Source organism: Erinaceus europaeus, chromosome 1 (assembly GCF_950295315.1).
Source record: "Erinaceus europaeus chromosome 1, mEriEur2.1, whole genome shotgun sequence".
Lineage (NCBI taxonomy): Eukaryota > Metazoa > Chordata > Mammalia > Eulipotyphla > Erinaceidae > Erinaceus > Erinaceus europaeus.
This window is the reverse complement of record NC_080162.1, coordinates 60795524-60816512: the sequence shown is the minus strand read 5'-3', so window position 1 is coordinate 60816512 and position 20989 is coordinate 60795524. Positions and strand designations below refer to the sequence as shown.

At 38.7% G+C, this 20989-nt stretch overlaps 1 protein-coding gene across 2 annotated transcripts in view; it reads right to left on the bottom strand.

Annotated features, from left to right (window-relative positions):
• Positions 1 to 14363: 14363 nt before the first annotated feature.
• The window catches only part of ESF1 (ESF1 nucleolar pre-rRNA processing protein homolog), a 75633-nt gene continuing 69007 nt past the window's right edge, over positions 14364 to 20989 (bottom strand). For both annotated transcript variants that reach the window (XM_060186466.1, XM_007525789.3), the window contains 3 exons: positions 20420 to 20496; positions 18324 to 18470; positions 14364 to 15299 (listed from right to left, as the gene is read on the bottom strand). In XM_060186466.1, coding sequence (XP_060042449.1) covers positions 15009 to 15299; positions 18324 to 18470; positions 20420 to 20496 — 515 coding nt within the window. In that variant the 3' untranslated portion in view covers positions 14364 to 15008. The remainder of the gene's footprint in view (positions 15300 to 18323; positions 18471 to 20419; positions 20497 to 20989) is intronic.

Genomic DNA, 20989 nt, shown 5'->3' with positions numbered 1-20989 from the left:
GCCCACTTTCCCGTACGCCTCTCCCAATCCACATCAAATAATATTGCATCTGCCGATCACAACCTAATCAACACAACGATGGCCACCTCAACATGCTTCACTTCAGACTGTGTCCAGAAACTTTTTATCTTTAGAGTACTTGAGAAGGAAGTTTTGCTGATTTATATGATGGGACCTCATCACACCTTAGCATATCATCCATGTAGAGTAAATGAAGCTGATTGGTGAAAGCACTAAAATATGACTGCATTTATGAATATGGCCAGGTTGGTGATTTGTTCTGTCTTGACCAATTATTAAAATATGCCCTAGTACTTGAAAAAAATGGGGAAGGAGTGACAGTAGTGCAGTGGGTTAAGCTCTCATGGCACAAAGCTCAAGGACCGGCATAAGGATCCCAGCCAGCAGGAGGGTTGCTTCACAGATGGTGAAGCAGATCTGCAGGTGTCTATCTTTGTCTCTTCATCTCTGTCTTCCCCTCTTCTCTCTATTTCTCTCTGCCCTATCCAACAACAACAATAGCAATAACAATAACAATAATAGTAAAATCAACAAAGGCAACAAAAATGGGAAAAATGGCCTCCAGGAGCAGTGCATGCACCAAGCCCCAGTGATAATGTTGGAGGCAAATAAATTAAAATAAAATCGAAATTAAAAAAAAATCCATAGAATCAAGCAAACTGTTTCTAAGGCTTGTGAGAACTATTGTGGTTATCTCTGGAAGATAGGAGTGTGGGAACACAGAAGTTTGGTTGTGGGTTTGGTGTGGGACTATACATTGTAATCTTAATATATGGTAAGCCACTATTAATAGTAAAGAAAGAAGGAGAAATATGTCCTAGTACTTTTGTACATTGCTAGGACTTAATTAACATTGTGACGAGAATGTGGTTACTTTAGGCAAAAGTTACCTAACTTGGTGAAATAATATGGACCCAATTAACTTGAATACTCTTTGGGGGCATTTCACAATGGTTTAGTGGCTACAGAGAGGTGTCCCAACTTGAATACTACTTCTACTATGAATTATTTGTGTGATCTGGGGAAAGTTACATAATTTCTCTGGATCTCAGATTTCCCCCTGGTAAAATGAGAAGAAAAGTACCTACTTTGTTTTTCAGTGTTATTAAAAATCAATGATGGTCTTTGCATTCTTGGGCAACTCTCATTGTCTTTGAAGGCAGGATGAACACTATATACAGAAGGAAAAAAATAGTCTGATGGAAAAAATGTCAGTGACTTCAGCGATGTTCAGTGAACAGTTTATCCTGCCTAATGCACCCTTGGATTGAAAAGAGAGTAAAATACAAAAATACAACCTACCAGTAAGCACAGATTCTCAGAACTTCACAACAGTCTGAATGGTGATGGTGTTCTACTGCTTGCTGTTGCCAACTTCTAGCTTTTGACACACACACACACACACACACACACACACACACACACACAAAATCTTAGAAAAGGTATAAATTATGAAAAACAGTCTCTGCTCTCAAGATCAAAGCCTAATGCTAAATCAAACAATGAAATGCACATTGGGAGCCAACCACCCAGCTCTAAATTTTCCAAGCAGAAAATGTAAACATGATGGGACCTACTTATAGTGAATTCTGATGTAGTGAGGCACTGTGAAATGGAATGAAACTCAGATTGTTCCAGGAAGTATTCAAGTCTAAGGTTACTAAACTTCATAATTTAATATGGGCTGTCGGAAAAGTCATGACATTTTTTCCTTTTTTTCTATGCAAAAATGAGTCAATAACCCAACATTTATCTTTACTGTAATAACCCAAATCCTGTCTTCAAGTAGTCATGTGCCTCTCTCAAGAGTGACAAAGGGGTGGGGGTAGATAACGTAATGGTTCTGCAAATAGACTCTCCTGCCTGAGGTGCCAAAGTCCCAGGTCCAATCCCTTACACCACCATAAACCAGAGCTGAGCAGTGCTCTGGTAAAATAAAATAAAAAAAAAAATTTAAAAAAAGTGAAAAGGCATGGCTGCAGCACTGATGAGGTCACTTGGATATTTTACTGCTTTGCATGCATAAGATTCAGATTTGAGCCTGACTACTCACCCCATTGAAGGAAGCTTCAGTGCTGTGGTCTCTTTCATTCTTTTTCTCTCTGCTTCTATATCTCTCTATTTCTATCTAGTAAAGAAAGAGAAGAATGGCTTTGACTTATGTTTAGATGACCTTCTAGCTTGGCTAACTATTTTATTAACCTGTCCTAGGAGACACTTTTTTTTTTTATTCCCTTTTGTTGTCATTGCTGTTTTATTGTTGTAGTTATTGTTGTAGTCACCATTGATGTCATTGTTGTTGGATAGGACAGAGAGAAATGGAGAGAGGAAGGGAAGACAGAGAGGGGGAGAGAAAGTCAGACACCTGCAGACCTGCTTCACTGCTTGTGATGCGACTCCCCTGCAGGTGGGGAGCTGGGGGCTTGAACCGGGATCCTTACACCGGTCCTTGTGCTTTGCACCACCTGCGCTTAACCTGCTGCTCTACAGCCCGACTCCCAAGACACTTTTTTTTTTCTTCTGCCTCCACAGTTATTGTTGGGACTTGGTGCCAGCACTAGGAATCCACTGCTCATAGAGGACATTTTTCATGTTTTTTGGCTAGGACACAGAGAAATTGACTGGGGGAAGGAGAGATAGAGAGGGAGAGAGACAGAGAGACACCTGCAGACCTGCTTCACCACTTGTGAAGCAACCCTCCTGCAAGTGGGGACCAGGGACTCCAAAAGGGACTTTTGAGTGCTTAACCCAGTGTAACACCTGCCTGCTCCATCTAGGGGATACTTTGCAGACAGTATTAATTTACTTGGTAGACAGACACTTAATAAAAATGAATTCTCATAAATCACTTGGTAAACACAACACATATTAATTTTTTCTCTTTCAGAGCATGAACACCATTGAGGGAAAATAATGTTTTGTTGGATAGTATGCCAGCTCCCCCTGGCTTCTGCTTAACCAAGCACCGGTATGTCTATATAGGGATTGGTTTTATCCCATTCAAAGCGGTCTATTTACATAAATCACTTTTACATTTACATAAAGCACCACACTCCCTCCAGGGCATTAGTGGTTTAGTGGTAAAATTCTCACCTGCTCCGCCCCCTCTCCTTGTCACACCCTGATCCTCTCCTTGTCACACCCTGATCTTCCACCAGTCACTTTTCGCTCCACCCACTCTATGTCACATCCTGTTTCCACCCTACTTGGAGAGTATAAAAACAGCTGCTCTTCTGATTAAACACACTTGGAAATTGCTTTCCGGCTCCGAGAGTTGTATCTCCTGCGAAGTTAGTGCGTCAGGAGTTCCTGATCCCTGTCCCACGCAGCAGCCTAGATCGGCTCCAGTTGAGTTCTCTCCAACCCAGAGTGCGTCAGGAGTTCCTGATCCCTGTCCCACGCAGCAGCCTAGATCGGCTCCAGTTGAGTTCTCTCCAACCCAGAGAGCACTCACTACCTCGGGAAGAAGCACCCTCAGGCTATCCCGGCAATGTTTGATGGTGGACTAGTGAAGCAATGTTTTATTTCTCGCATATATACATATATAGTAGAAAAATACTTTGTTGAGTGAGACCAAGAAAGACTTGAAGCAGCGTGGGAGGTGGAGCAGCAAGCAGAGCGCCTGATATGTAAGCATGGCATTCTGAGTTCACTCCCAGCAAGTGCTTGTGCTAGAAGGATACTCTGGCTCTCTGCTTTTTCCTTCCTCTTCCCTTCCTTTCTTCTCTCCTTCCTTTCCTCTCCTCCTTCCTTCCTCTCCCTTCCTCTCCCATCCCGCCCTTTCTCTCCCCCTACCCCCTTCCTTTTCCCCTCCCTCCTGTCCTCTCCCCCTCCCTCCCTTCCTCTCCCCATCCTTCCCTTCCTCTCCCCATTCATACCCTTCAACTCCCTATCCATCCCCTTCCACTCCCCATCCACCCCTTCCCTCTCCTTCCCATCCCTCCCCCTTCCCTTCCATTCCTTTCCCTCCCCTCCCCTTCCCTCCTCTTTCTTCTTCTTCCTCTTCTCTCATTCCCTCTCTCTGTCTCTTTCTTCTCTCACTCCTCTCTCATCTCTCATAAATAAATCTTAAAAAAAAAAAACAGACTTGAAAATTCTCAAGCTAGTTTGGCAAACTTACAAGATTGAACCAAGTCCCTGTTTCTTAAATCAACAAATTCTTGTGTCTATAAAAATAGTTTTATTTCCATATCCCAAAGGTTGCAATTTATGATTTTACTGTATAGTAAAAGAAAGAATAATAGAAATCATTCAACCCTCAACCTCAGGGTGAGGACTTTGGTTGTCCTTTGTGTTAACTGCTATAAATACAAGCTTAAGTCTTTGATTGGGAGTGAATCCAAGTATAATAACCAAAAGTGCAACACTTTGTGATGAGAGGCAAGGACTTATTATTATTACTTTTTCCCAGTAGAGACAGAATGTTAGAGAAAGAAAAGGAACAAGATGTCCTTCAGTGTGGTGGGGGCCAGGCTCGAACCTGGGTCAGACACATGGCAAAGCAACACCCTATCCAAGTGAGTTATTTTGCCAGCAGGAGCAGTGAGTTTCTTCAGAAGCATGAAATAGAAAGAGATCAGAAGCTATCAATAAATATTCCAGAGGTGAACAAGCATATGACAATTTCCACTGGCCCATACCCTGTTATACAAAGTAAATAAATACAAGGTTATTCTGTTTGTTCACCTCCCTCCACTGACTCCCCTTCATTCTCCACAGTTATTTACCCTTCTCTTTGTCTAGGAGTCTGACCCTAGCAGACCAGAGTTACTTGCAGCTTTTTTTCTTTTTTTTTTTTTTCCTGGGTTTTTCAAGGAAAGCCACTGAAGTGCTATTCTTTGCCCCCAGGCAATAAGGGCCAGTTTTGGTCCTTCTACTTCAGAACATTTTGTATACTTTAGAAAGTGTCACACTTGAGCAACCACCTCTATTACTTCGGACACAGCAATATCATTAGTACAAACAATGCCTGGAGTCCAGGAGAATTGGATGGAGAAAAAACACTTTATCTTCTTTAATCCTTCCTCTTTGTAGGTTTTTGTTTGTTTGTTTGTTTTAAATGATTGATTCCTAGTAGTGCTCAGAATCAATTTTCTTATTTCTTTTCTTTTAATGATTAAATAATGGCTTACAAGATCATAAGGTTACAAGGAAATAATTCCACATTGCACTTACCACTACACTTCTCCCTGTTAGCTCTGGCTCTCCCCATTAGCTCTGGCTCTCCCCTCTCTGCTAAGAATATCCATCAAAGTTTTCACAGTCCTAGAAGCAGTTTGACAACTTTTTTTTTCCTTTTAAAAAAATTCATGTGTTTCAGTTCCTTATATTGTACATATGAGTGAATATATTCAGTAGTTGTCTTTTAGAAAAATACAGATCATTTAGTAACTGATATAAAGTATAGCAACAAGAGTCCTTGAGCACAATCACCGAATTAAAGTACCTCAAGACATATGTGATAAGAAGAATGAAAAACAAAAACAAAATGATGTAGGAAATATTTAAAATGTACTAGAAAGAAAATGACATCACTTAAAAAGACATAGGGGACTGTGGGTATAAATGTGTCATACAAAAAAAAATTAGGGGGGCAGGAGGTGGTAAACCTGATTAAGTGCACACATTGTAGTGGGCAAAGATCTGGGTTCAAGCCCCTGGTCCCCAGCTGCAGGGGGAAAGCTTCACAAGTGGTGAGTCATGGATGCAGGTGTCTATCTCTATTTCTTCTCCCCTATCTCCCCTTCCTCTCTCAATTTCTTTTTGTCTCTACCCAATAATAAGTAAATAAAATAAGAAAAAAAATACTTAAGAAAATATATATATGCCCACAGATAAATGCAGAAATGCTCTACTTCACTCAACAATAGAGAAATGCAAATCAAAATCACATTGAGATTCCACCTCTCACCTATGAGAATGGGCTCCATCAATAAAACTAGAGAAGATAAGTGTTGGAGAGGATATGGAGAGAGAGGGAGGAATTCTGCTACACTGCTGGTGGGTATGCAAATTAGTGCAGCCATTATAGAGGACAGTATGGAGAATCCTTAAACAAATACAAATGGAAATATATTATGATTCAACAATTCCATTCCTAGGCATATACCCAAAAGATATAATAACACTGATTCAAAGGGATATATACACCTCCACGTTCATAGTGGCTTTATTCACAATAGTAAAAAACCGGAAACAACAAAAATGCCCTTTGACAGATGATTGAACAGAAAGGTTATGGGATATATACTCAATGGAGTATTATTCAGCAACATAAAAGATGACATTGTGTCCTTTGGGATAAAGTGGATGGAACTGGAGATGATTATATTTAATGAAACAAGTAAGGAGGTGATGGACAACTATAGTGTGTGTAATATAGAGAGAATTTAGAGTATACATGTGAAAAAAAATGTCAACCTGTATCCAAGACTACAGGAGAACTATAGTAGTTATCTATGGGGGTGAGGATGGGGATAAAAAAAAAAAAAAGACTATACTGTAAACCACTACTCAATAAAGCTCTTTTAAAAAGTCATACATAAAGTATATACATATATAGTTTCTTTTTTAAAAAATATTTATTTCCTTTTTGTTGCCCTTGTTTTTATTATTGTTGTAGTTATTATTGTTGTTGTTATTATTGTTGTTGTCATTGTTGGATAGGACAGAGAGAAATGGAGCGAGGAGGGGAAGACAGAGAGGGAAAGAGAAAGACAGACGTCTGCAGACCTCTTCACCGCTTGTGAAGCGACTCCCCTGCAGGTGGGGAGCCGGGGGCTCGAACCGGAACCCTTGAGCTTTGCACCACATGTGCTTAACCCACTGTGCTACCATCTGACTCCCACATATATAGTTTCTATATAAATATATTATATATAAAAATATAAATATATATACTAAATATAAATGCACTTAAGAGAGTTTTTAAAAAAGATTTTATTTATTTATTAATGAGAAAGACAGAAGGAAAGAGAGAGTAAGAACTAGACACCACTCTGATATATGTGTTGCATGGGAATTGAACTCAGGACCTCAATGTTTTATCCACTGAATCACCTCCCAGAACACACATAAGAAAGTATTTTCTAAACTGTTCTTGTCTCTCGATTTTTTTGCTTGAACATAGTATCAATTTCCTTGCTTCTTTTTGGATGTCCCAATTAAGGCTCCAGAATTGGAATTTACCATGATGTTTTCAACAGTATTACAAGGTAGTTAAAGAATAATATATGTCATATATACAGTCTAGATATCCCTTGAAGATTTTATTTTATTTTTTTAACTTAGCAACTGGATTTTAACATAATGTTAAAATTGTGACTAGATGTAAGCTATAAAATATTTTAAAGTTTTTATTGAATTTTAAATATAAAACATAAATTCACCTTTATATAGTCTATTGAAACTTAATACTTATTAGACATTTGATTTAAAAATATGAATTCTAGTTCTCTTTTCCTCTATTCATAAATACATAAATCTTTTTACTATTTTATTTATTGACACAAGATAGAGAGGGAGGGAGGGAGGGAGGGAGAGAAAGAGAGAAGCAGGGCATCACTCTGGCACATGGAATGCTGGGGATTGAACTCAGGACTTCATACTTCCAAGGTTAGCCCCTCCTTATTGTGCCACCACCACCCAGCCTCCCCCCATTTTTTCTTGTATTTTATTATTTAGAATTACGTATTCTGATAAATAGAGGAAGAGAGAAATAGAGGAAGAGAGGGGGGAAAAGAGAGGGGGAGAAAGAGACATCTGCAGACTGCTCCACTGTAGGTGAAACTTTACCTCTTTAGGTGGAGACCAGAGACTTAAACCAGGGTCCCATAACTTGTGCGTTTTACTAGATGCACCACACACAGCCCAACACCCCCTAGCCCCCAAAATATTTTTTAAAAAATGATTTTTAAAACACTCTACAAAAAAAGACTTAGAAAATGACATCTCAGGAAAATTAAGTTTCATTCTTCCCTATTCTGAAAAGCAATCTCTCTTTACAGTGTCTTCTACACACTCCCAGTCTATTCACTTGCTCTTAGTTCAGGGAAAAGTAGGACCAGATGCAGGTACTCCTGCTTCAAGATTGTTGAATATCTTTTAAGAAATTTTTGTGTTTGTTTGTATGCCTTTAAGACAAAGACTAAAGATATCAAACACTTTTTTTTGCTTTTTATTTTATTGTATGTTACTATTTCTATTTTTTGAACAGAGACAACCCAAAATCAAGAGAGAAGGGGGAGATAGAGAGGGAAAGAGACAGAGAGACACCTGCAGCCTTATTTCACCACTTGGAAACTTCTCCCCTGCAGGTGGGGACCCGGGACTCAAACCTAGGTCCTTATACATTATCTAACATGAGCAGTCAACCAGGTACACCACTACCCAGATCCCAAGACATAAATTTCTGTGGCTGGGAAGTGGATGAAGAGTTGGACCTTCAAGCCTGAGTTCCTGAGTTTAATTCCTAATAACACAAGTGATTCTCTGGAGGTCTCCCCCCCACCCCCCATTCCACTCCCCCACCTCATTCTCATAAAAAAAAAAAATCTATAATAGAAGATTCCAACTGAATGCATTTTTAAAAATCTCTCTCTCTCTCTATCTTTCTCTCTCCAGGATTTTCTGTAGAAAGGTGGAGTGAAAGAGACTACAGCACCAACACTTCCTTCAGCAGGATGGGGTGAGGCTTGAACATAGGTCACCTACATGGCAACACAGCACACTACCCAAGTGAGCTATTTTTGTTGGCTCTTTCAGATTTTTAATATGAAAATTATTGATCACTTGAAAAAGATAAACTTTTAAAAAATATTTATTTATATTTATTTATTTATATATATTTATTTAATATTTATTTATTTATTTATTCCCTTATCTTGCCCTTGCTGTTTTATTGTTGTAGTTATTATTGTTGTCATCACTGTTGGATAGGACAGAAAGAAATGGAGAGAGGAGGGAAAAACAGAGAGGGGGAGAGAAAGATAGACACCTGCAGACTTGCTTCACCGCCTGTGAAGCGACTCCCCTGCAGGTGGGGAGCCAAGGGTTCAAACTGGGATCCTTATGCCAGTCCTTGCACTTTGCGCTATCTGCGCTTAACCCGCTGCACTACAGCCTGACTCCCAAGATAAAAACTTTTGATGGTGCTGACACCTATCTTGGGGAGATATAGAACAATTTTCTTATGAGAGCAATCCTACAAATCACCTTTTCTTCAATAACACGATATATATATATATATATATATATATATATATATATATATATATAAATTATCAATAGAGGTGTTATTTTAATTTTCTCATTTTCTTTTAAATTTTACCTTAACAAGTAGAAGATAGAAAGACCAGAACAGGGGCCCGGTGTCGGCGCACCTGGTTGAGCTCGCATATTACAGTGCACAAGGACCAGGGTTCGAGCCCCTGGTCCCCACTTGCAAGGGGAAAGCTTTGTAAGCAGTGAAGTGGGGCTGCAGGTGTCTCTCTGTCTCTCTTCCTGTCTATCTCTCCTCCTCCTCTCAATTTCTGGCTGTCTTTATCCAGTAAATAACGATGAAAAAAATTTAAAAAAAGAAAAAAGAAAGACCAGAGCATTGCCCAGCTCTGTTTTATGGTGGTGCTAGGATTTAAACCTGAGACCTTGAAGCCTCAGGCATGAAAGTCTTTTGAATAACCACTATGCTGTTTCCAGAGTCCTTTAATGTTCTCATTGTAGACATTAAAGAGCCTTTGTTGGACCAGCAAGATGGCTATCTTGGATGGTATGCCTACTCTGTCATGTGCTCAATCCAGGTTTCAGCCTGACTCCAACTACACTGGAGGGAGATTTGGTGCTGTATTATCTTCCCTCACTTCTCTTTGTCACTACCCCTTTCTTTTTATCTGAAAAAGTCCACCCAGAGTGGTGAAACCCTGATAACACACACACACACACACACACACACACACACACACACACACACACGTGGAAGGAAGGAAAGGGCAGAAGGCAAGACTTTGTTGTATAGTTGTTTTAAGTGCTTAGAACTTCTTTTAAGTTATGTCATAAAATAATAGTGTAAACTTGCTCTTTTTTTTGCACACTTTACTGAGGGGCTAATGGTTTACAGTACAGTTACTTACATAGGTACAACTTCTCATCTTGCTTTTCAAAACACTACTGATTTATTATTGAATAGAAATAGAGAGAAATTGTGGTCTGGGAGGTGGCGCAGTGGATAAAGCATTGGATTCTCAACCATGAGGTCCCAAGTTCAATCCCTGGCAGCACATGTACCAGAGTGATGGATGGTTCTTTCTCTCCTCCTATCTTTCTCGTGAATAAATAAATAAATAAATAAATTCTTTAAAAAAAAGAAATAGAAATTGAGAGGGGAAGAGAGAGAGAGAGCAATTTCTCATTGTTTTATGATAGGAACCTGGGTAGCACTCTATCTCCTAACCTAGGTCTTTTTCCACTATCATATAGCACGATCCCAACGCCCCTGCATGCCCCTCCCCATTTATCTCCTTCCCCAGAGTCCTTTGTTTTGTTCAAACACACTAAACCCTGTCCAAGATTCACTTTGTCTTTCATCCTGATCTCTTAAATTCATTTGGAATATAACTAAAATATGCCTACTAGCTATCTACAGAACAGAGACCCCCCCCCCCCCCCCAACTCCTCATCTGCACTACTCCAGCCTTTAGGCTCATGATTAGCCAACAACTTTTTTGGCTTTATATGTTAACTCTCTTTTCAGATACCAGGTTCCAGATGCTAGCATGATGCCAAATAGACTTCCCTGGACAGACAACCCCACCAATGTGTCCTGGAGCTCTGATTCCCCCAGAACCCCGCCCACTAGGGAAAGAGTAGAGGCAGGCTGGGGGTATGGATCAACCTGTCAATGGCCATGTTCAGTGGGGAAGCAATTACAGAAGCCAGACCTTCCATCTTCTGCATCCCACAATGACCTTGGGTCCCTACTCCCAGAGGGCTAAAGAATAGGAAAGCTATCAAGGGAGGGACGGGAAACGGAGTTCTGGTGGTGGGAATTGTGTGGAGTTGTACCCCTCTTATCCTATGGTTTTGTCAGTCTTTCCTTTTTATAAAAAAAAAAAAAAAAAAAAAATCCACCTACAAGTAAGATCATCCAGTATTTGTCCTTTCCTCTTTTTAGCTTATCTTACTTAACATGATACCTTCAAGTTTCATCCATGATGTGGCAAAGAAGATGATTTCAATATATATAATAAAATATTAATATGTATATTAGTGTTTTTAAAAAGGACATGTACTTAGAATGTGGAAGCTCTGGTCATCTTACTCTGTTTGCCTAAAGCACAAAAGAGAGCTACTTATTTGTAAGTGAAGCAAAGTGAGTAAAAGAAAACAGAGGGGGGCCAGGCGGTGCCTCACTTGGTTATCAGCAAGAATAAGGACCTGGGTTTGAGCCCCCACTCCCCACCTGCTGGGGGTCTGCTTCATGAGCTCAGTGGTGAAGTGGGTCTGCAGGTGTCTTTCTTCCTCTTCTCCTTTCTACTTCCCCATCCTCTGTCAATTCTCTCTGTCCTAATAAAACATAAAAAGAAAGAAAAAAAAAAAAGGCTGCTGGGAATGGTGGGTTTGTAGTGCCAGCACTGAGCCCCAGTGATTGGAAGAAAAAAAAAAAAAAGCAGAAAGGAAAATGGAGTAAAGGAGTTTGTGAGGATATTCTAGTTCCTGCTCCCTGTGTCAGAAAAGTTCGATCACTATCTTGGCTTTGGATTCTGTACTATGTGATCTCACAAGACCCTGAGAGTAAATATCTATTTTCATGTCATTTCTGTTTTTTGCTTAAGTTCCTTAGAGTTGGTTCACATTAAGTGGCAACATTCCTAAACAATGGCTAGGAAAAGATTCATTTGAATACAAAGAAATTGGAAGAGACAGTTCCTAGGTAAGAAGCCTAGACAATAAATTCAAATATATATATCAAATAAGTGTGTGTGTGTGTGTGTGTGTGTGGTTAGAGACAGAGACCACAGCACTGAAACTTTCTTCAATATGAAGGGGCCCAGGCTTGAATCTGGGTTGTGCACATGATAAAGCAGTACAAATAGTCCTAGGAGCTATTTCATTTTTTTTTAAAGAACTTATCCAATGCACCATCTCCAAGACCACCCTAGCAGCTATTTTACCAGTCCCAAATTATTGTTTTTAAGTGATTTATTTATTTTTTTTTGTAAGAGGTTTAGAAGAATAAACAACTTATGGCCTCAGGCATGCAAGTCCAGCACTCTATCCATTAAGCCACTTTCCTGGCAGGTCAAATCAATGTTTTCTTTAGTCAAATAATGAGCTGTTATCAGATGAGATGTCTTTTAGAGTTGTTCTGATTCTAATTTATAATTCCATCCTAATTTTTACTTTAGTTGAATAATTTTTTTCTCCCCGAAATTTAATGTTACCTTATTAGCTATTTCCTGCACTTTATATCAGGTTAAGTTTTTTGAAATAGGATAGAGGTTATTATTTCTTACTGGTCTGAATTAAACCACTAATACGTAATTTCCAATTTTAGTATAAGGGGTTAAAAAATTCATGGCAAGTTAGTAAAGACAAAATCATGTATGATGAAGGATCCTAATTTTGAAAAATTAATGAAAACAACTTATAACTCTAAAGCTGGCAATTCTGTTTTCCTTAACACAATAAAATTTGTTAGACTGTTTGCTTTGGCTTTGTCATATAGCATGGAGTTTTCATAGCTACATTTTGGGCAAACTTCGGTAACACAGAACCATGCTTAGGGCTGAGCAGACTCTCATTCATGCTTTTTCTTTTTCCCACATGCCTGCTTCTGGCTTTTTCTTGGCCAGTGCTCCTCTTATACTTTTCTATGGAGTGATAAATATGAAGCCAAGATGTTGAGCATAGATTTTCATATTTTTTTATTGTTGTTGTTATTGATATCGTCTTTGTTGGATAGGACAGAGAGAAATTGAGAGAGGAGGGGAAGACAGAGGGGGCAAGAAAGACATCTGCAGGCCTGCTTCATTACCTGTGAAGTGACTCCCCTGCAGGTGGGGAGCTGGGGGCTCGAACATTTGTTTGATTCCTGGCCTATGCATATGCTAGTGATGCTCTGGTTTTCTTTTTCATTAAATCTCTATATAAATACACATACACAACTGGTCATCATAGTGAATTTCCTCTTAGAAATACAGAGAAAAATGTGCAATAGTTTCAATATAAAGACAAATGAAGTCCATTTATACTAGAGCTCAACACCATTACATGCGTCTATATTAATTCAGATGCAGGGAGGTTAAGTAACAGCACATTCAACAGCAAAATACTACGATTTTTCAATTAATTTAAAAAAATATTTTATTAGTGAGAAAGTCACTCTGATACATGTGCTGCCAGGGATTGAACTCAGAATCTCATGCTTGAGAGTCCAGTGCTTCATCCACTGCATCACCTTCTGGACCACCATTTTCCACTTATAATGAGCAATTTAAACTTCGCCTTTTTCTTCCTCTTTGAGAGACTGTTTATATGCCCTTAATATTGATATCACTGAGTTTCACACATTTTCATTCTAGAAAACATACTACACTGGTAGGTTTTAATTTTTATAGCCAAATTGCCAAAGTTTACTACTAACTATAAACGTAGCTAACTTCCTGCTGCTGCCTTTCAGAAACTACCATGTCTCATTTCCTTTAAGTGACCATTTCGACTTTTCTTTCTTCTCCTTCCCTTTGCTGTTTGTTATCAGTGAGATGTTACCCACTCCAGGTCAACATTTTTCAGTTAGAAAGATGGATAGAATAGAGACAGAAAGACACCACAGAAAGAAGGTTTAGTTCTACGGTGTTTTCCTATCCTGTCTCCTTTCTAGCTGAAAAAAATTTTAAAATTTAGACCAGACTAAATTTAGGATGATGGAGGCCTTAAGGTGTGTTTTAACTCATTTTATTTTATTTTAAGAGAATGAGATATACCTGCAGCCCTGCTTCATCACTCATGAAGCTTCTTCCCTACAGAAGGGGACCAGGGTCTTTATATGCACTGTAGTGTGTGTGTTTAACCAGTGTGCGCCACCACCTGGACTCTGTTTTAAAAAGAATTAAGATTTGTTAAACTTAGTGTCAGCATATCTACCCTTTCAATCATTGCAAAAGTCAAAAGCAAATAAAAATGCTATTAGTACAAATGGAAAAATCATTTCAGAGTTCACAAACACTTCAAACAAACAATACAAATCTGGAGCTGTTTCTTCATGAAAACGTCATCTTAGGAAGCCAGTTTTCTAAATATTTTTCCAGGGAGTAGTATGAGGTGCACAAAAATCAAATTAGCCAATGTCGTAACAACAAATGTATTTCACTTTTATTAACAGTTTCATAAAAAAGCTATAGTAAACCAAACTAAACAACAAAGTTACTGACTTGCATTTACTATGACTAGAAAAATAAATTATTATTTATAACAGAGCACTGCTTAGCTCTGGCTTACGCTGAAGCCAGGGAAACTGAACCTGGAACCTCAGGCATGAAAGTCTTTCTTCATAATTATAAAATAAATTATTTTAATAGTCATTTAAACTGTCCCTTGATTCCCTTGAGAAACTAATGTATCATACATACATATTTTCACATTGTTCCAAACACTCAGACTTAAGACTAGGCACTTTTTAAAAAACTTATAAGTCATTAACAATACTAATTTAGATTATTCTACTAGAGTAAAACAGAATTTAAAAAAATATAAACATTTCATAATTCCTATACGGGTACTCTTGAATTAACTGCAATTAACTTGTTGAAGTGTATAGTACAAATCAGTTGATCAGATACAATTAAGTCCAACTATTATTTACAGACAGAAATTTTACAATGTTTAGATTTACAATATAAGATTTTATTCAAGCCTTCAGTACCCAACAAATGTCCCTCCTATCATTTTTGTGTACTTTAGGAGATTACATTCTCAATTCCAAGAGAAACTAGTTACTTGACTTTTTGTTTTTTTCTTGCTTGAAACTGTTCTGTTTTGTTTTTTATAGATTTAATCAACATTGACAAGGCAGGGTCAATGGACCGCTTTTGTGATTCTTTAATTTCACTTTCTTTTTTCTTTATTGCTTGAGTAAGTTCTTGTTCTTTTTGTTCTCTTTGACGGGCTTTTTCTTCAAGGATTTTTTCCATGGCTTTTGTTTTCTTGAAATTAGGATCTGAAGGATCCAAATTGAATAAGTGGGAAGTATACATTGCCTGAAATCGTGCATCCTTAACATTTACCTGCAAATGCAAAAAAGGACAACATTTACTAAATAAAATAGGGCCAAATCTGTCAGTAAGTTGTTGACTATACACACTTCCATCAATGCATTAGAAAATTATTTTTCTATATATTAAAAAAAATTAACATGAAAGGAAGGGGGGAGGAGAGGGAGAGAGAACACATACCAGAGTATCACTCTGGCACGTACTGCCGGAGATCAAACTTGGGACCTTATGCTGGAAAGTCCCATAACTTATCCACCATGACACATCTGGGTCACTTTCCATAATCTCCCATGGAGTTTTTTTTTTTTTTAATATTTATTTATTCCCTTTTGATGTCCGTGTTGTTTTATTGTTGTAGTTATTACTGTAGTTGTTGGATAGGACAGAAAAAAATCAAGAGAGGAGGGGAAGACAGAGAGGGGGAGAGAAAGATAGACACCTGCAGACCTGCTTCACAGCTTGTGAAGCTACTCCCCTGCAGGTGGGGAGTTGATGGCTCAAACTGGGATCCTTAAACCGGTCCTTGTGCTTTGCGTCACCTGTGCTTAACCCGCTGTGCTACCTACCACCCGACTTCCTCCAATGGGGTTTTAAGGTATAAGATGTAAGTTTGGACCATAACATCTAGGGCATGTTCTTATGAAATGACAAACTTGTAAGGTAACTGTAGTGGTTTGTATATCAAGTATCTCTAATAAACACTGGCAAATTAGTAGCCACTGAAAGTGATTCATAGATCAAAAGATTTAAGAACCATATTGAGAACTATGATACCTCTGAGACCAAGTTCTGGTCTGATACAAGACCTAAATTAATCCTCTTATCCTTCTAATGGAACAGTACTATGATTCTATGTTGAAAAGTATGCCCTAGTTGCTTCACAAACGGTGAAGCAGGTCTGCAGGTGTCTTTCACTCCCCCATCCCACTGTCTTCCCCTCCTCTCTCCATTTCTCTCTGTCCTATCCAACAACAACATCAATAACAACAACAATAAAACAACAAGGGCGGGGGCCAGATGAAGGTGCACCTGGTTGAGTGCATGTATTACAGTGCACAAGGACCTGGGTTCGAGCTCCCAGTCAGTCCCCACCTGCAGGGGGAAAGCTTTACGAGCGGTGAAGCAGGGCTGCAGATGTCTGTCTGTCTCTCTTCCTCTCTATCACCCCCTCCTGCTTGATTTCTGGCTGTCTCTATCCAATAAATAAAGATAATAATAAAAACAACAACTATAAGGGCAACAAAAGGGAATATATAATTTTTTTTTTAAAAGAGAAAAAAAAAAAAGTATGCCCTTAACTCGTCAGGCATTCAAGTAACCAGAAAGGGAGCTAGATACCTTACTGTCACCCAGTATTCCCATGGGGAATATTCATTTAATTTTTACTATTTATTTAGATTTTAATTAATTTTTACCAGCACTGCTCAAATCTGGCTCATAGTGGTGTAGAAGATGGAACCAGGGACCTTGGAGCCTCAGGCATGAAAGTCTTTTGCAAAATCATTATGCTATCTCCTCTATCATTCCCATGGGAAATACTAATCCATCTGGAGACTGCAGCGCTAGTTACAGTAATACCATTACCAATACAGATGTGATATCATTACAACTACTCATGAAAAAATCTTTTTTATGCATGGTTATGTAAAGAAGATTCTCATAACTACACACCACTCTTTGCTTTCCACTTTTCTTAAGAAAACCAATTCACTGAAAAGTTTAGTAGAATAGCAGCATACATGGAAGTGACTTATGTAAGGCTTCAAAACCTTTTCATGGGACTGGGAGATAGCTCATAACTCATCCTTTAAGGCATACATTTTACCAAACACAAGAACCCAAATCCGTGCCCGCCAGCCGCCACATAGGGGCACCATGCAAAGGGACGCTTCTAAAGTAAAGCTGTAGTGTCTCTTCATCTACAGTCCTCTGACCCACCAGCACCCTACAGAAGGGGCTCTTTCATTCTTTAAAGTTCTCCTATGTCCATCTGGGTCCATGTCTCTATGTTAGCAGCCTTAAGTCATTAAGTAATTCCTGACAGCTATAATTTTCAGTAGATGGCTCAAATATATCATCAGGAATTGTTTGACTAACAGGATATGAACATACTTAGCAAAAAGAAGGAGCAATAGAAATAAACAAAACAACTAAAAAAAGCAAAGTGTACTGCAGTGGCTATTGTACACAGTGGATGTGAAATGATGTGACATAAACCTATTATTTCTGTTGGACTTAATTATGCACATCATTTCTGGTATGAGCATCAGACTGCATGTGATTCTAACACCAACTACTTCATCTGGTACTCAACCAAAAAAATAGTTTGATGCACCATGGGGATGAATTGGCTGTGCTGGACTAAAACATAATAGCTTTGTCTCACAGCGTAAGTGTACCCTTCCCAAGATAACTCAAAGCTAACTTTAACTATGCTCATTTTTTTTCTCTCTAAACCTAATTTTAGGGTCAATTTGAGCAGTTTCTTCTTTTTTTAAAAAATATTTTTATTTATTATTGGTTACAGAGAGAAATTGAGAGGGAAGGGGAGATAGAGAGGGAAACAGAGAGACACCTGCAACCTGCTTCACCACTTGTGAAGCTTTCCCCCCTGCAGGTGGGGACCAGGGGCTTGAACCCGGGGTTCTTGTGCACCTTAATGTGTGCGCTTAACCAGGGGTGCCACCACCTGCCCTCCCCCCCCCCTTCTTCTTTTTGTTTTGCTACCATGGTCATCCCTGGGGCTTGCTGTCAGCACTATGAATCCACCTCTCCCAGAGGTCATTCCCCCAATACACCTTTTTTTTAATTGTTGTTTGTTTTGTTTCACTTTTCTTTTTACTTGCTAGGACAGAGAGAAATTCAGAGGGCAGGGGGATAGAGAAAGAGAGAGAAAACCCCTAGCCCTGCTTGACTGCTAGTAAAGCTCCCCCTCCCATGGCCTTTTGCAGATGGAGACCTGGGGTATGGTAAAATCAACCAGGCAATTTGAGCTTTAAGAGGCTAATGTTTCTTTTTTCTTTCATCCTTGGTTACCTCAAAGTCATCCTCTAGCAGTTCCTTCTTTTTCATGAGTTGTTTTTTCTTCTTTTTGCTTAGATTCTGGTGCTCCACAATTTTGTTATAGTTGAAGTGTTTTTTGCTCTCTTCTTCCTCATCCATCACAAGCAAAGCCATTTCAGCCTGTGAAGAGGGGAAAAGTTTATTATTTACATTTTTATTGTTCTACCCCAAAGTAGGAATGAAAACCAGATATCCCTGCTAGGAAAAGAAAACCTAGTCAGTAAAGCTTCATGGTAGCATTATTTCACATCTGAACTGATTACAGATTATGGAAACAAGTAAAGAAACTTGGAGATCTGTGTACTTCAAAAAAAAAATTTTTTTTTTTGTGGTTGCACAGGGACCTCACACATATATAATTCCACAGCTCCCAGGCTAACTTTTCATTCCTTGTATTTCAGATAGATAGACAGATAGGTAGAGAGCACTAAATTTCCCTCAGTGTTATGATGCTCTGTCTGCTCATACATGCGCCAAGTCTCAAATCTGGACTGTATGCACAGTACCACGTGTTCTCTAGCTGGCACTAAGGTAAAAAAAAAAAAAAAAGTTAAAAACAACTTCATTACAAGAAGTTTAGTGAAAAATCTGCATCAGAAAAAAATAAAACCATGTTTTACTTAAGCTAACTGCTAACTGGTTAGTAGGCTGCAGGAAAAAGTCAAGTCTTCTAAATGGGGGCTGGGGTGGTGGAGGACCCAGTAGGATACACACATTATCATTTGCAAGCACCAGGGTTCAAGCCTCTAGTTCCCATGTGTAGGGGGGAAGCTTCATGAGAGGTGAGGAGGCAGTGCAGCAGATGTCTCTATCTTCACTACCCTCTTTAATTTCTCTCTATACTATCAAACTGACCCCCCCCAAAAGTCTTCCAAATGAAAAATTCCTTTTTTTACTTTGATTTTCTGAAACAATTACACTAAATATAGTAAATGTACAGTATTTTGTGATACAAATAAAACTTCTCAAACTTGTCCAATTCCAAAATTTTAGCAGTAGGAATTTGTTTCTTTTCTAATAGTGAAGCATTTCTATGAAGGGAGGATGTTAGTATTTGCTTCTTAAATCTAGTAATAATGTGTTTCCTCTAAATGAGTATTTCCTACTGACCATGGGATTAAATGTGAATCCTTAAGAATCATATAAACCACATATGATAGGATCACAGTGAGCTGTCCGATTTATATATCATACTCTATGGCCACCTTAGACAGCTACAGTTTCCTTTTACTTCTATCATTGGCACCAGCAGCTGGCCTTTTGAAAAATTAAATTAAATTATAAATTTTTTAAAAAGTATACAAAAGGGGCCAGGTGGTGGTGCACCTTGTTGAGCACACGTTACAATGCACAAGGATCCAGGTTCAAATTCCCAATCCTCAACTGCAGAGGGAAAGCTTTATGAATGGTGAAACAGTGCTGCAGGTGTCTTTCTTCCTCTCTATCTCTGACTGTTTCTATCAAATAAATAAAGATAATAATAAATAATGAGAAAGAATGGAGAGTGAGCAAAAGAGAGATCAGAGCACTAGTTAGTTCTGCCATAGATGGCTGCCAAGGATTGATACGGAGATTTTTTGGGTCTCAATCATGTAAGTTCTGTGCTCTAATAGGCTGGGCTCTCTCTTTCTTATCTGTGAGCTTTTAAAAGCCATTTTCCATTTACACCACCCCCACCACCACATTCTTTTTTCTTTCTTTTCTTTTGCCTCCAGGGTTATCACTTGGGGCTCAGTGCCTGCACTACAAATTCACTGCTCCTGGCAGCCTTTTTTTTTTTTTTTTGGATAGGATAGAGAGAAATTGAGAGAGGAGGGGAGATAGAGAGGGTGAGAGAAAGACACCTGCAGACTTGCTTCACTGCTTGTGAAGCGTCCCTCCTACAGCTGGGGAGGTGGGTATTTGAACCAGGATTTTTGCATGGGTCCCTGCACTTAGTACTATGTTTGTTACTATCTGTAACTGGCTGGGAGGTTATTACATTCCCAAATATGAGGTCTCGAGTTCAAGCTTTGGTTCTTCCCCACCCCCATTAACAACTAGATAAATAAATATATATATTTTTTTACCTTTTGCCTTTCTAATTCAGCTTCTTCTTCTGGAGATATGCCATCTTTTGAAGATTTCACTGATTTTTTCTTTATACCTGGATGACAAACCAACTATTAGCATCAATCTGTTTACATAAAAAAGCAAATTATCTAGGGATAATCTTGCCAAAATATGTGCAAAAGTTAAAGTAAAAATAAGCTTACTGAGATAACTTGGGTATGAATAGAAAAAAAAAAAACTGATGTATTTGGATGGAGTAAACAAGTATCATTTGAATCTCTTCTGAAAGTAAGGTATAATTACAATTATCAACTAAAGAAAAAATCCTTATGATCAGAGCTGGGTGGTGGTGCACCCATTAGAGTGCACGTTACCATGTGTGGCCCTAGTTCCCACCTTCACAGGGGAAGCTTCATGAGTGGTGGACCAGTGCTTAAAGCTTTTTCTCCCTCCTTCCCTTTCTCTTTTCTCAGTCTTTTTGAAAAAGAGAGAAAGAAAAAGAAAAGATCCATATGGTCATTTTTTAGAATAAGTATTTGATGAACTTCTACATTCATTCACAAGAAAAATTAATCTAGTAAAATTCT